Source organism: Salvelinus alpinus, chromosome 17 (genome assembly GCF_045679555.1).
Source record: "Salvelinus alpinus chromosome 17, SLU_Salpinus.1, whole genome shotgun sequence".
Lineage (NCBI taxonomy): Eukaryota > Metazoa > Chordata > Actinopteri > Salmoniformes > Salmonidae > Salvelinus > Salvelinus alpinus.
The window spans coordinates 43,443,986-43,464,054 of NC_092102.1; the positions used below are offsets into that span (position 1 = coordinate 43,443,986).

The following is a 20,069-nucleotide window of genomic DNA, read 5'->3' on the forward strand; positions in this document are numbered from 1 at the left end:
AGTAATGACTGGAGGAACAGAACAGTAGTAGCAGTAATGACTGGAGGAACAGAACAGAACAGTAGTAGCAGTAATGACTGGAGGAACAGAACAGTAGTAGCAGTAATGACTGGAGGAACAGAACAGAACAGAACAGTAGTAGCAGTAATGACTGGAGGAACAGAACAGTAGTAGCAGTAATGACTGGAGGAACAGAACAGTAGTAGCAGTAATGACTGGAGGAACAGAACAGTAGTAGCAGTAATGACTGGAGGAACAGAACAGTAGTAGCAGTAATGACTGGAGGAACAGAACAGTAGTAGCAGTAATGACTGGAGGAACAGAACAGAACAGTAGTAGCAGTAATGACTGGAGGAACAGAACAGTAGTAGCAGTAATGACTGGAGGAACAGAACAGTAGTAGCAGTAATGACTGGAGGAACAGAACAGAACAGTAGTAGCAGTAATGACTGGGGGAACAGAACATTAGTAGCAGTAATGACTGGAGGAACAGAACAGAACAGAAGAGGCAGTAATGACTGGAGGAACAGAACAGAACTGTAGAGGCAGTAATGACAGCCTTTCCATTATCTGCAGCAGAAGCCTACTCTGCAGATAAAGACACCTTGAATTATTCAGCCGGTGTGTGTGTGTGTGTGTGTGTGTGTGTGTGTGTGTGTGTGTGTGTGTGTGTGTGTGTGTGTGTGTGTGTGTGTGTGTGTGTGTGTGTGTGTGTGTGTGTGTGTGTGTGTGTGTGTGTGTGTGTGTGTGTGTGTGTGTGTGTGTGTGTGTGTGTGTGTGTGTGTGTGCGTGTGTGCGTGCTGTGGAAATGCCTTTGCTGAATATCACATATCAAACACCCTGGCCTTTCTACACGTGCTTCAAAGGTCTTGTCCTAATCCTAACCCTAAACCTAACCCTTTCTACACGTGCTTCAAAGGTCTTGTCCTAATCCTAACCCTAAACCTAACCCTTTCTACACGTGCTTCAAAGGTCTTGTCCTAATCCTAACCCTAAACCTAACCCTTTCTACACGTGCTTCAATGGTCTTGTCCTAATCCTAACCCTAAACCTAACCCTTTCTACACGTGCTTCAAAGGTCTTGTCCTAATCCTAATCCTAACCCTAAACCTAACCCTTTCTGCACGTGCTTCAAAGGTCTTATTCTTTTGCATTATCACACATTGATCATTTATTAATTGGTTATTTTTGAGTAGGAAAAACATTTGTCCTCGCTTTTCCGACTTGCTCTTTACTTTCGTCCAAATCTATTTGATTTTAAATTATGCTAGACTAGATATTGACTGAAATAAGTAATTTATGTGAAGTTAAAGGTGCAATTTGCAGAAGGAATCGTCTGCTAATTCGTTACCTTTTAAATGAGGAATATTTGACTGATAACTGTTTTCTCCAGATTGATATAAGAACATTTACATGCTTTTAACCTTATATTAAGGAAGGAACAGAAACACAAAACTGCTACAATCAGGTTTTTGTTTACTGCTTCATATTATCAAATTCTATAGGGATCTTCCTGTAACGTATGGTTGAATTCATACCTGTCGGATCATTCCACCGTGAGGTAGAAACGCAACTCTGCTGTTCCACCTGCACTGCATTTGTTTGTGTTGGCGTGGCTTTTAGCTGGGTGACTGCACAAATGAGCTCTTTCCTTTCTCACGCACAAACAAACACAAACACACATACAATCTGCAAACGGTAGATAAGAACACTGCTGTGCTTGGACTATCCTTCATTCCCTAACCCCCCCCCAATACTTGCTAGGACTCCCCACCTGCCTCTCCCTCTCCATTCAATTGCAGCAGATACTAAACAAACAGATCTTTTTTCTCTTCAGAAAACCAATTCATGCTCTCCAGTGGCCTTCAGACTCAAAGTGTTTGGCATAGATTTAGCCATCAATTAAATCACACGCATGCCCACATATTTACAGACTAGCATGGGCACTCTGGCATGGGCACTCTGGCATGGGCACTCTGGCATGAGCACTCTGGCATGGGCTCTCTGGCATGGGCACTCTGGCATGGGCTCTCTGGCATGGGCTCTCTGGCATGGGCTCTCGCTCATGGGCACTCTGGCATGGGCACTCTGGCATGGGCACTCTGGCATGGGCACTCTGGCATGGGCTCTCGCTCATGGGCTCTCTGGCATGGGCTCTCTGGCATGGGCTCTCTGGCATGGGCACTCTGGCATGGGCACTCCGGCATGGACTCTCTGGCATGGGCACTTACAATAACTGCCCACAAAATCACTTAGGGATGCATGCTAGCTTCCTGGCATCCACCCACATAGATGCAGTGAAGAGTGTTTGCACACATCCTCTCACGCAGTGCTCTATTTTCTCTACATACATCCACACACAATGCGTGTCCCAGTCTCACAGCCTCGCCCTGAACTCATTTAAATAGAGGCACTCTTCTCCCAAACATGATCAAGGAGCACTAACCACTCACTTGTTGTTTGCTACAGAAGCTTATTACAGGGCAGGTTTCTCACACAAAATAAGAGAGTGGATTGCTTTTAAGACTCTGAGTGATCTCTGTCTGTTTGCATGTCTTGGAGCGAGTAGTACTTCCGGCGCAGACCGAGATGGCCGCCTCGCTTCTCGTTCCTAGGAAACTATGCAGTATTTTGTTTTTTTATGTGTTATTTCTTACATTGTTACCCCAGGTAATCTTAGGTTTAATTACATACAGTCGGGAGGAACTATTGGATATAAGAGCAACGTCAACTCACCAACATTACGACCAGGAATACGACTTTCCCGAAGCGGATCCTCTGTTTGGTCCACCACTCAAGACAATGGATCGGGTCCCAGCCGGCGACCCAAAACAACGACGCAGTAGAAGGAGCAGACGGAGCGATCTTCTGGTCAGGCTCCGTAGACGGGCACATCGCCCACCGCTCCAGAGTATACTACTCGCCAATGTCCAGTCTCTTGACAACAAGGTAGACGAAATCCGTACAAGGGTAGCATTCCAGAGAGACATCAGAGACTGTAACGTTCTTTGTTTCACGGACGGTGTTTACGGACATATTCAATCAATCTTTATCCCAGTCTGCTGTCCCCACATGTTTCAAGAGGGCCACCATTGTTCCTGTTCCCAAGAAGGCTAAGGTAACTGAGCTAAACGACTACCGCCCCGTAGCACTCACTTCCGTCATCATGAAGTGCCTTGAGAGACTAGTCAAGGATCATATCACCTCCACCATACCTGACACCCTAGACCCACTCCAATTTGCTTACCGCCCCAACAGGTCCACAGACGACGCAATCGCCATCACACTGCACACTGCCCTAACCCATCTGGACAAGAGGAATACCTATGTGAGAATGCTGTTCATCGACTGCAGCTCAGCATTTAACACCATAGTACCCTCCAAACTCGTCTTCAAGCTCGAGACCCTGGGTCTCGACCCCGCCCTGTGCAACTGGGTCCTGGACTTTCTGACTGGCCGCCCCCAGGTGGTGAGGGTAGGTAACAACATCTCCACCCCGCTGATCCTCAACACAGGGGCCCCACAAGGGTGCGTTCTCAGCCCTTTCCTGTACTCTCTGTTCACCCACGACTGCGTGGCCAAGCACGCCTCCAACTCAATCATCAAGTTTGCATACGACACTACAGTGGTAGGCTTGATTACCAACAACGACAAGACGGCCTACAGGGAGGAGGTGAGGGCCCTCGGAGTGTGGTGTCAGGAAAATAATTTCACACTCAACGTCAACAAAACAAAGGAGATGATTGTGGACTTCAGGAAACAGCAGAGGGAGCACCCCCCTATCCACATCGACGGGACAGTAGTGGAGAGGGTAGAAAGTTTTAAGTTCCTCGGCGTACACATCACGGACAAACTGAAATGGTTCACCCATACAGACAGTGTGGTGAAGAAGACGCAGCCGCGCATCTTCAACCTCAGGAGGCTAAAGAAATTTGGCTTGTCACCAAAAACACTCAAACTTTTACAGATGCACAATGAAGAGCATCCTGTCGGGCTGTATCACCGCCTGGTACGGCAACTGCTCCGCCCACAACCGTAAGGCTCTCCAGAGGGTAGTGAGGTCTGCACAACGCATCACCGGGGGCAAACTACTTGCCCTCCAGGACATCTACACCACCCGATGTCACAGGAAGGCCAAAAAGATCATCAAGGACAACAACCACCCGAGCCACTGCCTGTTCACCCCGTTATCATCCAGAAGGCGAGGTCAGTACAGGTGCATCAAAGCAGGGGCCGAGAGACTGAAAAACAGCTTCTATCTCAAGGCCATCAGTCTGTAAAACAGCCATCACTAACATTGAATGGCTGCTGCCAACATACTGACTCAACTCCAGCCACTTTAATAATAGAAACATATATGTAATAAATGTATCACTAGCCACTTTAAACAATGCCACTTCATATAATGTTTACATACCCTACATTATCTCATCTCATATGTATATACTGTACTCTATACCATCTACTGCATCTTGCCTATGCCGTTCTATACCATCACTCATTCATATATTTTTGTATGTACATATTCTTATTCATTCCTTTACACTTGTGTGTATAAGGTAGTTGTTGTGGAATTGTTAGGTTAGATTACTTGTTGGTTATTACTGCATTGTCGGAACTAGAAGCACAAGCATTTCGCTACACTCGCACTAACATCTGCTAACCATGTGTATGTGACAAATAACATTTGATTTGATTTGATAGAAGTTGAAAACACAAGAACTGGTGGGTTGGATGGCCCCTCACATACCCTACTAGGAAGGACCTACCATTATCGGTCTGTCCATTATCTTGCTCCCCAGTCCAGCCAGGTCGGGAGATGACATGGAAACCGGCCACTAAGGGCAACAGTGAGCGCTGTTACCTTCAAGTAGGTTTAGGTTTCGCCTGGGCGATGGGGTAGGGACGGACCGATGGGGGAGGGATGGAACCATGGGGGTGGGATGGTACGATGGGGGAGAGATGGTGCTAAGGGGGGGGACGATATGATGAGGGAGGGACGTACCATAGGGGAGGGACGGTACAATAGGCGAGGGACGGTATGATGGGGGAGGGACGGTACAATGGGGTAGGGACGGTGCTAAGGGGGAGGGACGATACAATGAGGGAGGTACGGTACGATGGGGTAGGGATGGTACTAAGGGGGAGGGACTGTGTGATGGGAGGGACGGTGCTAAGGGGGAGGGACGGTACCATGGGGTAGGGATGATATGATGGGGAAGGACAGTACAATGGGGGAGGGTTGGTGCCATGGGGCAGGGACGGTACGATGGGGTAGGGACGGTACGATGGGGGAGAGATGGTGCCATGGGGGAGGGACGGTACCATGGGGGAGGGACGGTGCTAAGGGGGAGGGACGATACCATGGGGGAGGGACGGTATGATGGGGTAAGGACAGTACGATGGGGGAGGGATGGTACCATGGGGGAAGGACAGTACCATGGGGAAGGGACAGTACAATGGGGGAGAGATGGTACCATGGGGGAGGGACGGTACGATGGGGGAGAGATGGTACCATGTAGGAGGAGATAACCATGGGGGAGGGATGGTACCATGGGGGAGAGATGGTACCATGTAGGAGGAGGTTACCATGGGGTTGGGACAGTGCTAAAAGGGAGGGATGGTACGATGGGGGAGATACGGTACCATGTAGGAGGAACGTTACCATGGGGGAGGGATGGTACCATGGGGGAGGGACGGTACGATGGGGGAGGGATGGTACCATGGGGTTGGGACAGTGCTAAAAGGGAGGGATGGTACCATGGGGGAGGGACGGTACGATGGGGGAGGGATGGTACCATGTAGGAGGAACGTTACCATGGGGGAGGGATGGTACCATGGGGGAGGGACGGTACGATGGGGGAGGGATGGTACGATGGGGGAGGGACGGTACGATGGGGGAGGGATGGTACCATGTAGGAGGAACGTTACCATGGGCGAGGGATGGTACCATGGGGGAGGGACGGTACGATGGGGGAGGGATGGTACGATGGGGGAGGGACGGTACGATGGGGGATGGATGGTACGATGGGGGAGGGACGGTACGATGGGGGAGGGATGGTACCATGTAGGAGGAACGTTACCATGGGGGAGGGATGGTACCATGGGGGAGGGACGGTACGATGGGGGAGGGATGGTACGATGGGGGAGGGACGGTACGATGGGGGAGGGATGGTACCATGTAGGAGGAACGTTACCATGGGGGAGGGATGGTAGCATGGGGGAGGGACGGTACGATGCGGGAGGGATGGTACGATGGGGGAGAGATGGTACTATGCTGGAGGGACGGTGCTAAGAGGGAGGGACGATACCATGGGGGAGGGACGGTACGATGGGGGAGGGACGGTACGATGGGGGAGGGACGGTACGATGGGATAGGGACGGTACGATGGGGGAGGGATGGTACCATGGGGGAGGGATGGTACCATGGGGGAGGGACGGTACGATGGGGGAGGGATGGTACCATGGGGGAGGGACGGTACGATGGGGGAGAGATGGTACCATGCGGGAGGGACGGTGCTAAGAGGGAGGGACGATACCATGGGGGAGGGACGGTACGATGGGATAGGGACGGTACGATGGGGGAGGGATGGTACCATGGGGGAGGGATGGTACCATGGGGGAGGGACGGTACGATGGGGGAGGGATGGTACGATGGGGGAGGGATGGTACCATGGGGGAGGGATGGTACCATGGGGGAGGGACGGTACGATGGGGGAGGGATGGTACGATGGGGGAGGAACGTTACCATGGGGGAGGGATGGTACCATGGGGGAGGGACGGTACGATGGGGGAGGGATGGTACCATGGGGGAGGGACGGTACGATGGGGGAGAGATGGTACCATGCGGGAGGGACGGTGCTAAGAGGGAGGGACGATACCATGGGGGAGGGACGGTACGATGGGATAGGGACGGTACGATGGGGGAGGGATGGTACCATGGGGGAGGGACGGTACGATGGGGGAGGGACGGTACGATGGGGGAGGGATGGTACCATGCGGGAGGGACGGTGCTAAGAGGGAGGGACGATACCATGGGGGAGGGACGGTACGATGGGATAGGGACGGTACGATGGGGGAGGGATGGTACCATGGGGGAGGGATGGTACCATGGGGGAGGGACGGTACGATGGGGGAGGGATGGTACGATGGGGGAGGAACGTTACCATGGGGGAGGGATGGTACCATGGGGGAGGGACGGTACGATGGGGGAGGGATGGTACCATGCGGGAGGGACGGTGCTAAGAGGGAGGGACGATACCATGGGGGAGGGACGGTACGATGGGATAGGGACGGTACGATGGGGGAGGGATGGTACCATGGGGGAGGGACGGTACGATGGGGGAGGGACGGTACGATGGGGGAGGGATGGTACCATGCGGGAGGGACGGTGCTAAGAGGGAGGGACGATACCATGGGGGAGTGACGGTACGATGGGATAGAGTCAGACTGAAGAGGTCAGACTGAAGAGTTGACCTCATCTTCACATGGATTGGTTAGTTGAGGCTGGTGACCACTTGCCTTAAGACTGGGGTGCAACATGTCACTTTCCCTGATCTCCAAGGCGGATGAGGCTGGCCAGACAGCATCTGTCTCGTCATTGGCCCAGAGAACAGAAATGTTGACATTGACAGGGACAGGACTGGCAGTATTGAGGTGTGTGATTTATCTGTCCTCCACACTGTGGAGTAAAAACATGAGGCTGAGTGGAGCAGAAAGCGCTGAGTGAGCGGAGCGGGCTGAGATGAGATGCTGTACACGCTGGTGGCAGCAGTCTTCACCATGCCTGGAAAAGAAGCTGTAATGGATGGCCTCCACCCCTGACAGCTGCAGTGTATATAATTCAGCTGTAATATCCATCTTCATGAAGAGGGGCTGTTCAGTAAGGGGATCGCCATCGCCCACAGTTAAAGTGATAAGGACATGGTGTGTGTTTGTCTGTGTATGTGTGTTTGCGTGCTTGTGCGTGTGTGTATGTCTGCAGTGTAGCGAAATGCTTGTGCTTCTAGTTCCGACAGTGCAGCAATATCTAACATGTAATCTAACAATTCCACAACAACTACCTTATACACACTAATCTGAGTAAAGGAATGAATAAGAATATGTACATATAAATATATGGATGAGCAATGACAGAGCGGCATAGACAAGATGCAATAGATGGTATAAAATACAGTATATACATATGAGATGAGTAATGCAAAATATGTAAACATTATGCCAGTGGCATTATTAAAGTGACTAGTGATCCATTTATTAAAGTGGCCAATGATTTCAAGTCTGTATGTAGGCAGCAGCCTCTCTGTGTTAGTGATGGCTGTTTAACAGTCTGATGGCCTTGAGATAGAAGCTGTTTTTCAGTCTCTCAGCCCCAGCTTTGATGCACCTGTACTAACCTCGCCTTCTGGATGATAGCGGGGTGAACAGGCAGTGGCTCGGGTGGTTGTTGTCCTTGATGATCTTTTTGGCCTTCCTGTGACATCGGGTGGTGTAGGTGTCCTGGAGGACAGGTAGTTTGCCCCCGGTGATGCGTTGTGCAGACCTCAGTACCCTCTGGAGAGCCTTGCGGTTGTGGGCGGAGCAGTTGCCGTACCAGGCGGTGATACAGCCCGACAGGATGCTCTCAATTGTGCATCTGTAAAAGTTTGGGAGGGTTTTAGGTGACAAGCCAGATTTCTTCAGCCTCCTGAGGTTGAAAAGGCGCTGTTGCGTCTTCTTCACCACACTGTCTGTGTGGGTGGACCATTTCAGTTTGTCTCTCTGGACAGACATGATGTGAACGCCGAGGAACAAAAACTTTCCACCTTCTCCACTGCTGTCCAGTCGATGTGGATAGGCGGGTGCTCCCTCTGCTGTTTCCTGAAGTCCATGATCATCTCCCTTGTTAGTGCCCTCAGCTCCTCCCTGTAGGCTGTCTCGTTGTTGTTGGTAATCAACTCTACTACTGTTGTGTCGTCTGCAAACTTGATGATTGAGTTGGAGGCGTGCATGGCCACGCAGTCATGGGTGAACAGTAAGTACAGGAGGGGGCCAAGCACACACGCTTGTGGGCCCCCAGTGTTGAGCATCAGCGGAGTGGAGATGTTTCCTACCTTCACCACCTGGGGGCGACCCGTTCAGGAAGTCCAAACCCAATTGCACAGGGTGGGAGTTGAATGTGTGTGTATGCCTGTGTGTGTGTGAGAGCATGTGGATTCCGTAAGTGTGTGTCACTGGAGAGAGATAGATGGTGTGACAGGTGGTGTGATGAAAAGCTTGTGCTGGCATATTTACATGTCTGTCCCAGAGAGACCTGGTATATAGAGAGACCTGGTATATAGAGAGACCTGGTATATAGAGAGACCTGGTATGTATACATGTCTGTCCCAGAGAGACCTGGTATATAGAGAGACCTGGTATATAGAGAGACCTGGTATATATACATGTCTGTCCAGAGAGACCTGGTATATAGAGAGACCTGGTATATAGAGAGACCTGGTATATATACATGTCTGTCCAGAGAGACCTGGTATATAGAGAGACCTGGTATATAGAGAGACCTGGTATATAGAGAGACCTGGTATATAGAGAGACCTGGTATATAGAGAGACCTGGTATATAGAGAGACCTGGTATATATACATGTCTGTCCCAGAGAGACCTGGTATATAGAGAGACCTGGTATATAGAGAGACCTGGTATATAGAGAGACCTGCTATATAGAGAGACCTGGTATATATACATGTCTGTCCCAGAGAGACCTGGTATAAAGACCTGGTATATAGAGAGACCTGGTATATAGAGAGACCTGGTATATAGAGAGACCTGGTATATAGAGAGACCTGGTATATATACATGTCTGTCCAGAGAGACCTGGTATATAGAGAGACCTGGTATATATACATGTCTGTCCAGAGAGACCTGGTATATAGAGAGACCTGGTTTATATACATGTCTGTCCCAGAGATACCTGGTATATAGAGAGACCTGGTATATATACATGTCTGTCCAGAGAGACCTGGTATATAGAGAGACCTGGTTTATATACATGTCTGTCCCAGAGAGACCTGGTAAATAGAGAGACCTGGTATATAGAGAGACCTGGTATATAGAGAGACCTGGTATATATACATGTCTGTCCAGAGAGACCTGGTATATAGAGAGACCTGGTATATATACATGTCTGTCCAGAGAGACCTGGTATATAGAGAGACCTGGTTTATATACATGTCTGTCCCAGAGATACCTGGTATATAGAGAGACCTGGTATATATACATGTCTGTCCAGAGAGACCTGGTATATAGAGAGACCTGGTATATAGAGAGACCTGGTATATAGAGAGACCTGGTATATAGAGAGACCTGGTATATATACATGTCTGTCCCAGAGAGACCTGGTATATAGAGAGACCTGGTATATAGAGAGACCTGGTATATAGAGAGACCTGCTATATAGAGAGACCTGGTATATATACATGTCTGTCCCAGAGAGACCTGGTATAAAGACCTGGTATATAGAGAGACCTGGTATATAGAGAGACCTGGTATATAGAGAGACCTGGTATATAGAGAGACCTGGTATATATACATGTCTGTCCAGAGAGACCTGGTATATAGAGAGACCTGGTATATATACATGTCTGTCCAGAGAGACCTGGTATATAGAGAGACCTGGTTTATATACATGTCTGTCCCAGAGATACCTGGTATATAGAGAGACCTGGTATATATACATGTCTGTCCAGAGAGACCTGGTATATAGAGAGACCTGGTTTATATACATGTCTGTCCCAGAGAGACCTGGTAAATAGAGAGACCTGGTATATAGAGAGACCTGGTATATAGAGAGACCTGGTATATATACATGTCTGTCCAGAGAGACCTGGTATATAGAGAGACCTGGTATATATACATGTCTGTCCAGAGAGACCTGGTATATAGAGAGACCTGGTTTATATACATGTCTGTCCCAGAGATACCTGGTATATAGAGAGACCTGGTATATATACATGTCTGTCCAGAGAGACCTGGTAAATAGAGAGACCTGGTATATAGAGAGACCTGGTATATAGAGAGACCTGGTATATATACATGTCTGTCCCAGAGAGACCTGGTATATACAGAGACCTGGTATATAGAGAGACCTGGTATATATACATGTCTGTCCAGAGAGACCTGGTATATAGAGAGACCTGGTATATAGAGAGACCTGGTATATATACATGTCTGTCCAGAGAGACCTGGTTCTACTTGTTGCATGCAGTCTCATGCAGATATGAGACCCTGTTTCATTCCTCCATAAAATGTAATATGAAGCTATCTCAGTAACTGTGACACAGTCCAGCAGTGACTCCTCACTTACCAGTGCCAGACGCACATAAATAACTCTTGAGATGAATTCATGCCAGACCTCTTGAAGGTCTTCAACTGAGTACTGCAAGATTGAATATATAAGACTGGGTACTGCAAGATTGAATATATAAGACTGGGTACTGCAAGATTGAAGACATAAGACTGAATACTACAATATTGAAGACATAAGACTGAATACCACAATATTGAAGACATAAGACTGAATAGCACAATATTGAAGACATAAGACTGGATACTGGCACTGGTAAGTGAGGAGTCACTGCTGGACTGTGTCACAGTTACTGAGACCTTATAGCTTCATATTATATTTTATGGAGGAATGAAACAGGGTCTCATATCTGCATGAGACAATATTGAACTATTCAAATATTGAGGAGTTTTATACTGTAGATGAGTACTTCTATTTAAATGTAATGGCCACAATTTATTAATACATACTGTATCTCAAGACCAGCAAAAGAGTATAAGCTGACACGTGGTCCTGCAATGTAACTGCATGGGCATCATAAGCCATTTAAGTGAAGTCGAATTTGGATTCCTGAGTGATTGTATAGTATGTTTTATACGTTAGCTAATCTCTCTGTCCTCACTCCTGGCATTTTTCTACGGCTGGCCATGCTTTCCACCTGGCTACCTCTACCCCGGTCAACAGCACTGCACCCCCCACAGCAACTCGCCCAAGCCTTCCCCATTTCTCCTTCTCCCAAATCCAGTCAGCTGATGTTCTGAAAGAGCTGCAAAATCTGGACCCCTACAAATCAGCCGGGCTAGACAATCTGGACCCTTTCTTTCTAAAATCATCTGCCGAAATTGTTGCAACCCCTATTACTAGCCTGTTTAACCTCTCTTTCGTGTCGTCTGAGATTCCCAAAGATCGGAAAGCAGCTGCGGTCATCCCCCTCTTCAAAGGGGGGGACACTCTTGACCCAAACTGCTACAGACCTATATCTATCCTACCCTGCCTTTCTAAGGTCTTCGAAAGCCAAGTCAACAAACAGATTACCGACCATTTCGAATCCCACTGCACCTTCTCCGCTATGCAATCTGGTTTCAGAGCAGGTCATGGGTGTACCTCAGCCACGCTCAAGGTCCTAAACGATATCATAACCGCCATCGATAAGAAACAATACTGTGCAGCCGTTTTCACTGACCTGGCCAAGGCTTTCGACTCTGTCAATCACCACATCCTCATCGGCAGACTCGATAGCCTTGGTTTCTCAAATGATTGCCTAGCCTGGTTCACCAAACACCTTCTCTGATAGAGTTCAGTGTGTCAAATCGGAGGGCCTGTTGTCCGGGCCTCTGGCAGTCTCAATGGTGGTGCCACAGGGTTCAATTCTTGGGCCGACTCTCTTCTCTGTATACATCAATGATGTCGCTCTTGCTGCTGGTGAGTCTCTGATCCACCTCTACGCAGACGACACCATTCTGTATACTTCTGGCCCTTTTTACACACTTCTGGCCCTTCTTTGGACAACCCTCCAGACGAGCTTCAATGCCATACAACTCTCCTTCCGTGGCCTCCAACTGCTCTTAAATACAAGTTAAACTAAATGCATGCTCTTCAACCGATCGCTGACTGCACCTGCCCGTCCGTCCAGCATCACTACTCTGGACGGTTCTGACTTAGAATATGTGGACAACTACAAATACCTAGGTGTCTGGTTAGACAGTAAACTCTCCTTCCAGACTCACATCAAACATCTCCAATCCAAAGTTAAATCTAGAATTGGCTTCCTATTTCGCAACATAGTGTCATGCCCTGACCTGAGATATCTCTGTTTTCTTTATATTTTGGTTAGGTCAGGGTGTGAGTAGGGTGAGTACGCTAGTTTTTGTATTGTCTAGGGGTTTTGAATTGTCTAGGGTTTCTGTATGTCTAGGGTTTTGTAGGTCTAGGTGATTTTTATGTTTATGGTGGCCTGATATGGTTCCCAATCAGAGGCAGCTGTTTATCGTTGTCTCTGATTGGGGATCATATTTAGGTAGCCATTTCCCTTTGGTGTTTGTGGGATCTTGTCTATGTTTAGTTGCCTGTCAGTACTCATTTGTATAGCTTCACGTGTCGTTTTGTTATTTTGGTTAGTTTGTTCAGTGTTCATTCTTTTAATAATAAAGAATGTACGCATACCACGCTGCGCCTTGGTCCGATTCATACGACGAACGTGACAGAAGAACCCACCAAAAATGGACCAAGCAGCGTCTTCAGGAGGAATGGACCTGAGAGGAGATCCTGGATGGAGCAGGACCCTGGACGCAGGCTGGGGAGTATCGCCTTCCTAAGGAGGAGATAGAGGCAGCGAAGGCGAAACGGCGATATTACGAGGAGTTATACCAACGAGGTAGGCCACAGAAACCCCAATAATTTTTTTTTGGGGGGGGCACATGGAGTCATTCAGGGAGTCGCCTAGGAGCAAGAGAGGACAGCAACGACGTCGGGGAGGTAGGCCACAGAAACATGGAGCAGTCGGCGAAGTTGGGGGGTGAGTCAGAGACTGTCGAGGAGTTATTGGACAAATTGGAGGAGAGTGAACGGAGGGGAGAGTATGAGACCTTCGAGGAGTTGTTGATTAAATTGGAGGAGAGTGAAGAGAGAGAGCTGTTGGTTTTGCATAGTATGCACGGCATTCGCCCTGAGGGGCGTGTTAGCTGTCCGATGCCACCTGTGTCAGTTCCTCGTACTCGTCCTGAAACGTGTGTTAAAGTTCAGGAAAAATTGATGCCGGCTATACACACCAGGTCTCCAGTGTACCTTCACAACCCGGTGTGTTCTGTTCCTGCTCCTCACACTCTGCCTCAAGTGCGCTTCCACAGTCCAGTACGTCCTGTGCCTCTTCCTCGCACTCGCCCTGAGCTGCGTGTCATCAGCCCGGTGCCACCGGTACCGGTCCCACGCATCAGGTCTCCAGTGAGCATCCACAGTCCAGTACGTCCTGTGCCTCCTCTCCTCACTCGCCCTGAGGTGCGTGTCATCAGACCGGTGCCACCTGTACCGGTCCCACGCATCAGGTCTCCAGTGCCCCTCCACAGTCCAGTACGTCCTGTTCCTCTTCCTTGCACTCGCCCTGAGATGCGTGTCATCAGCCCGGTACCACCAGTTCCGGCACCACGCATCAGGCCTCCAGTGCGCTTCCACAGTCCAGTACGGCCTGTGCCTCTTCCCCGCACTCGCCCTGAGGTGCGTGTCCTCAGCCCGGTACCACCAGTTCCGGCACCACGCATCAGGCTTCCAGTGCGCTTCCACAGTCCAGAGCTTTCGGCGACAGTTCCCAGTCCAAAGCTTCCGGCGACAGTTCCCAGTCCAGAGCTTCCGGCGACAGTTCCCAGTCCAGAGCTTCCGGTGACAGTTTCCAGTCCAAAGCTTCCGGCGACAGTTCCCAGTCCAGAGCTTCCGGCGACAGTTCCCAGTCCAGCGCTTCCGGGGACAGTTCCCAGTCCAGAGCTTCCGGCGACAGTTTCCAGTCCAGAGCTTCCGGCGACAGTTCCCAGTCCAGAGCTTCAGGCGACGTTTCACAGTCCAGAACCTCCAACGACGGGCCACAGTCCGGAATCTCCAACGACGGGCCACAGTCCGGGGCCTCCAGCGACGATCCCCAGTCCAGGGTCTCCAGCGACGGTCCCCAGTCCGGGGTCTACAGAGACGGTTCCCAGTCCGGGGAACAAAAATCAGGTCTCCGGCAATGATCCGCAGTCCAGAGCCTCTGGCGATGATCCATGGTCCGGTTCTACAAAGGCGGAGGGATCAGCGTAAAGAGGGGGGCGGCGTCCAGAACCAGAGCCGCCACCGAGGGTAGATGCCCACCCAGACCCTCCCCTATAGGTTCAGGTTTGTTCAGGTACTGTCACGCCCTGACCTGAGATATCTCTGTTTTCTTTATATTTTGGTTAGGTCAGGGTGTGACTAGGGTGGGTACGCTAGTTTTTGTATTGTCTAGGGGTTTTGTATTGTCTAGGGTTTCTGTATGTCTAGGTTTTGTAGGTCTAGGTGGGTCTTTGTAGGTCTAGGTATGTTTATGGTGGCCTGATATGGTTCCCAATCAGAGGCATTGATTGTTGTCGTTGTCTCTGATTGGGGATCATATATAGGTAGCCATTTCCCCTTTGGTGTTTGTGGGTTCTTGTTCTATGTTTAGTTGCCTGTCTGTACTATTCATATAGCTTCACGTTTCGTTTTGTTATTTTTGTTAGTTTGTTCAGTGTTCATTCTTTAAATAAATAGAATGTACGCATACAACGCTGCGCCTTGGTCCGATCCTTATAACGAACGTGACACAAAGCATCCTTCACTCATGCTGCCCAACATACCCTTGTAAAACTGACCATCCTACCGATCCTCAACGTCGGTGATGTCATTTACAAAATACCCTCCAATACCCTACTCAGCAAATTGGATGCAGTCTATCACAGTGCCATCTGTTTTGTCACCAAAGCCCCATACACCACCCACCACTGCGACCTGTACACTCTCGTTGGCTGGCCCTCGCTTCATACTCATCGCCAAACCCACTGGCTCCAGGTCATCTACAAGACCCTGCTAGGTAAAGTCCCCCCTTATCTCAGCTCGCTGGTCACCATAGCAGCACCTACCTGTAGCACGCGTTCCAGCAGGTATATCTCTCTGGTCACCCCCAAAGCCAATTCCTCCTTTGGCCGCCTCTCCTTCCAGTTCTCTGCTGCCAATGATTGGAACGAACTACAAAAATCTCTGAAACTGGAAACACTTATCTCCCTCACTAGCTTTAAGCACCAGCTGTCAGAGCAGCTCACAGATTACTGCACCTGTACACAGCCCATCTATAATTTAGCCCAAACAACTACCTCTTCCCCTACTGTATTTATTTATTTATTTTGCTCCTTTGCACCCCATTATTTATATTTCTACTTTGCACATTCTTCCACTGCAAATCTACCATTCCAGTGTTTTACTTGCTATATTGTATTTACTTCGCCACCATGGCCTTTATTTTGCCTTCACCTCCCTTATCTCACCTCATTTGCTCACATTGTATATAGACTTATTTTTCTACTGTATTATTGACTGTATGTTTGTTTTACTCCATGTGTACCTCTGTGTTGTTGTATGTGTCGAACTGCTTTGCTTTATCTTGGCCAGGTCGCAATTGTAAATGAGAACTTGTTCTCAACTTGCCTACCTGGTTAAATAAAGGTGAAATAAAAAAATTAAAATTAAAAACTCCCTAGGACCACGATGCTGCTGTTTGAGTGAGGGAGTAAAGGAACCCTATGAAACCAGGGACACATCTTGTTCCATCGCAACTGCCCTCATTTTGATCATCACCGCTTCTCCCCGTAAAAACTCACCAAAGAGGACTTTTTGGGTTCAGGAGATCAATAGTCGACTGCAACAGATGAACAAAGGTCCCCTTAGATAGCCTTGATTATAAGCGAACACAGACTGTGGTTAAATTGCATTGTATCTACTGCATGAAAACATAGAGTTTAATCTCCAGGAACTGCTATGAGAAGAGCTGGTGTTTCCGTCTCCATAGTGTTACTAAATAGAACAAATTGTCCATGAATCGTTGTCTTGTTCCATGAATTATCATCAATAACGCACACTACCCATTTCTCACATCATCCGCCCAACCCTACCCCTGTCTCCCACAGCCAACACCCAAACCCCCATTCCTCTTATCATAGGAACCCCAACCCATTTGATTACATACAGTGTATTGCCCAACTCCCCCATCTCTCCCATACATAAACCTTCCTCTATGTTTCTCCTCCCCCTCTCAAAGACTCTCCATCCCTTGCTCATCACTCCCTGTCATCACTCCCCGGTGCATGTGTTTTTATCAAACTCAGTCCGACTACTGCTAATCTTCAGCCTGTGTTTCAACCTCTTTGCGTGGTTTTCCTTGGGTTCTATCTCATAAAGGCCTTGTAATTTCCTTGATGCAATTAGGTTGATTGATGGACTCATCTTATTTATTTCCCCCAAAAGTAATTCCATAAAACAGGGGTTCCTCTCTCTCCAGCCTGCAAGGAGAACATGGGAACCTCTTAATTTGTCAATTTCAAGGCTTTGACTTGAGTAGTCACTCAAACATAACACTATCAATAATGCACAACGCAGCTGGCCTGCCACTCTCAGTCTCACTCTGTAGTTGCATAGCATAGCGTGTGTATGCCACTCAAGAACTGACATGTCCATCTCTTCAGTTGATGACACGTTTTGCTGCTGATGCGTTAAAGCAGATTGCTGGGTTGAGATGTGAACCTTAGAAAGAAAAAACGTTCTAGGCTTTTGTAAAAAAAAAAAAAAATTGTGTTGAAAAATGAGTCTTGTCAGCAAACACATCATACAATTGTGTGTTATACAGCTTGATGGATGAAGGTCCCTGTTGATTTATTGCAGATAATATCCCAACACCTCTCAACAGAATATGAATAATTCAAAATCATACAGTGGATAATGGCTGTATTGGGGGAATATGCAATTGATTGTATATTATGTGTGTACCAATTATATAGAAAATATGATATCGACAGCATAACATTGCAAATGAAAAACTGAAAGTTCATGATTTTTTTTCTATATTTAAATTCCAAATTTGCATAGTGTATTAAACTCCAACTCCTCCAGAGTATTATGCGTTAAGTATGGTGTTTTGGGAGGTTGGGTGGGTGAATATACAGTATGACTGCCACAATCGCTGACATCAGCAGTCCCCTCCCCTCCCTGTCCCTGCTGCACTAGATTCATTATCTCTTGGACCACGCTGCTTTGCTCTACCTGCGTTGTGCTGCGGTTGTGCTCTGGTGGCAGGCAGAGAGCACACAGGGGAGAGTAGAGGACCTGCCCTGCTCTGAGGAGGACTGTGGTCTAACTGAAGAGGAGCGTGACAGTGGTCACCACTGAACGAGAGCAGGAAGGCGGAGATTCCCCAGCGGAGCTGACGTCTGGAGAAAAAAAAAAGAAGCACCGCAGCAGCCCCCTCTGCACCCCCTCCCTCTCCCTGCCTGACTGGGAAGAGCGTACACCCACTTCAGAGCTGTCTCTCTCTCTGACATTCACACTCAACCTCTGGGCGCACTGCTGAGTACTGCTTTCACTGCTGTCAGTTGTCATGGCATCTTCCTATTCAGCCGCATAGAGAAAACCATCCCCTGATGCTGACCTAAAGCAGCAGCACTGCATAGTGACTTAAAGTATATAGGATCTCAGACAGGGAGAGATCCCACTCCTCCCTGATTGACTGGTCTAGATACACAAGGTGCTTTACTGCTCAAGGCATGGTTGTGTTTCACCTTGAGGCTAGCTCCAGGCATGGTTGTGTTTCACCTTGACACTAGCTCCAGGCATGGTTGTGTTTCACCTTGAGGCTAGCTCCAGGCATGGTTGTGTTTCACCTTGACACTAGTTCCAGGCATGGTTGTGTTTCACCTTGACACTAGCTCCATGCATGGTTGTGTTTCACCTTGACACTAGCTCCATGCATGGTTGTGTTTCACCTTGACACTAGTTCCAGGCATGGTTGTGTTTCACCTTGACACTAGCTCCAGGCATGGTTGTGTTTCACCTTGAGGAGAGTAATTACTCTCCTCTGCCAAATAGAACACGGTATGTTACGTAGGAAATAATACACTGACAGATTGGACGGCTCAGGTGGTATGAGGTGAGGAGATTAATGAGAGGAGTAAACATGCAGGTATCTGTCCACGGCTGTCTGTCTCATCTAGTTGAATGCTACATCATCCCTGTTCACTGTGTACCCCAAGGGCTGGATATTTCATGCATATTCTTTTTCAAATATTCATGGGAATCCCTTGTTCCAGATGACTTACAAGGATGATCAAGACAGTCATATCCCAAACAGATAACAGGGGTGATGTACTTACATCAAGTACAACATGTACAGTTGCCAACGGCAACAGTGGTACAAATTAAAGCCCGCTCGGCTCTGAGGGATTTCCTGGAAGCAGGTGTGTTTTCCACAGTGTTGTATCAGTATCTAGCCGTCTGGTTGGTTACAGCATCATCAAATCAAATCAAATTGTATTTGTCACATGCTTCGTAAACAACAGGTGTGGACTAACAGTGTAATGCTTTCTTACGGGTCCTTTTCTTACGGGTCCTTTTCCAACAATGCAGAGTTAAAGATAGAGATAAACAGACAGACATAGCTGTCTAATGGAGAGTCACCTGAGGCCAGCTAGATATGGCTCCCTCCCTCCCCCATCCCTCTCCACGACCCAGTATATCAGCTGACCCCAAAAGCTTTAACCCTTTTTTCCTGCTCACTTGCTCCTCTCCTCTCAGTAGGAATACTATCAATACTCCCATACAGAATATTGCCAGAGCAATAATTTGTTGACTGTATCGTAGCTTGTCTACAAGATACCACTAATTACACTGTTGGGCTGTCCCCATAGGAGAACCCTTTTTGGTTCCAGGTAGAACCCCTTTGATTTCTGCCACAGGGGGCAGAGTGCAGCCTCTATGGATCTGTCTGTCTGTCTGTCTGTCTGTCTGTCTGTGTCTGTCTGTCTGTCTGTCTGTCTGTCTGTCTGTCTGTGTTGCAATGGATCTGTGGCTAGGTCTTGATGAATCCCTGCATGGATCAGTCATAAGAAGGACAAGGCCAGGAGGTGATCTTCTGATCCCTATAGACCAGCTCTAGCTGATGTAACAGGCGGCTATTCGTTCTTTCACTACACAGATACATCCTTATCGTCCTACTCCAACCCACACAC

At 48.5% G+C, this 20,069-nt stretch overlaps 1 protein-coding gene across 1 annotated transcript; it reads right to left on the reverse strand.

The window, feature by feature from the left end:
- Nucleotides 1-6,272: 6,272 nt before the first annotated feature.
- On the reverse strand, nucleotides 6,273-8,990 carry LOC139541878 (uncharacterized). The gene is made up of 2 exons (XM_071346763.1): nucleotides 8,805-8,990; nucleotides 6,273-7,013 (listed from the first exon to the last, which is right to left on the reverse strand). Exons 1-2 carry the CDS (start codon nucleotides 8,988-8,990, stop codon nucleotides 6,273-6,275), a joined length of 927 nt encoding a protein of 308 aa, XP_071202864.1.
- Nucleotides 8,991-20,069: the final 11,079 nt, after the last annotated feature.

Excerpts from the sequence above, each read along its gene's own strand:
- LOC139541878 (XM_071346763.1), bottom strand. The coding sequence starts at position 8,990 with ATGCACGCCTCCAACTCAATCATCAAGTTTGCAGACGACACAACAGTA. Across the intron at positions 7,014-8,804 it reads ACTGGACAGCAGTGGAGAAG|CACCGTCCCTCCCGCATGGT; the intron begins GTGGAAAGTTTT and ends CCTCCCTCTTAG.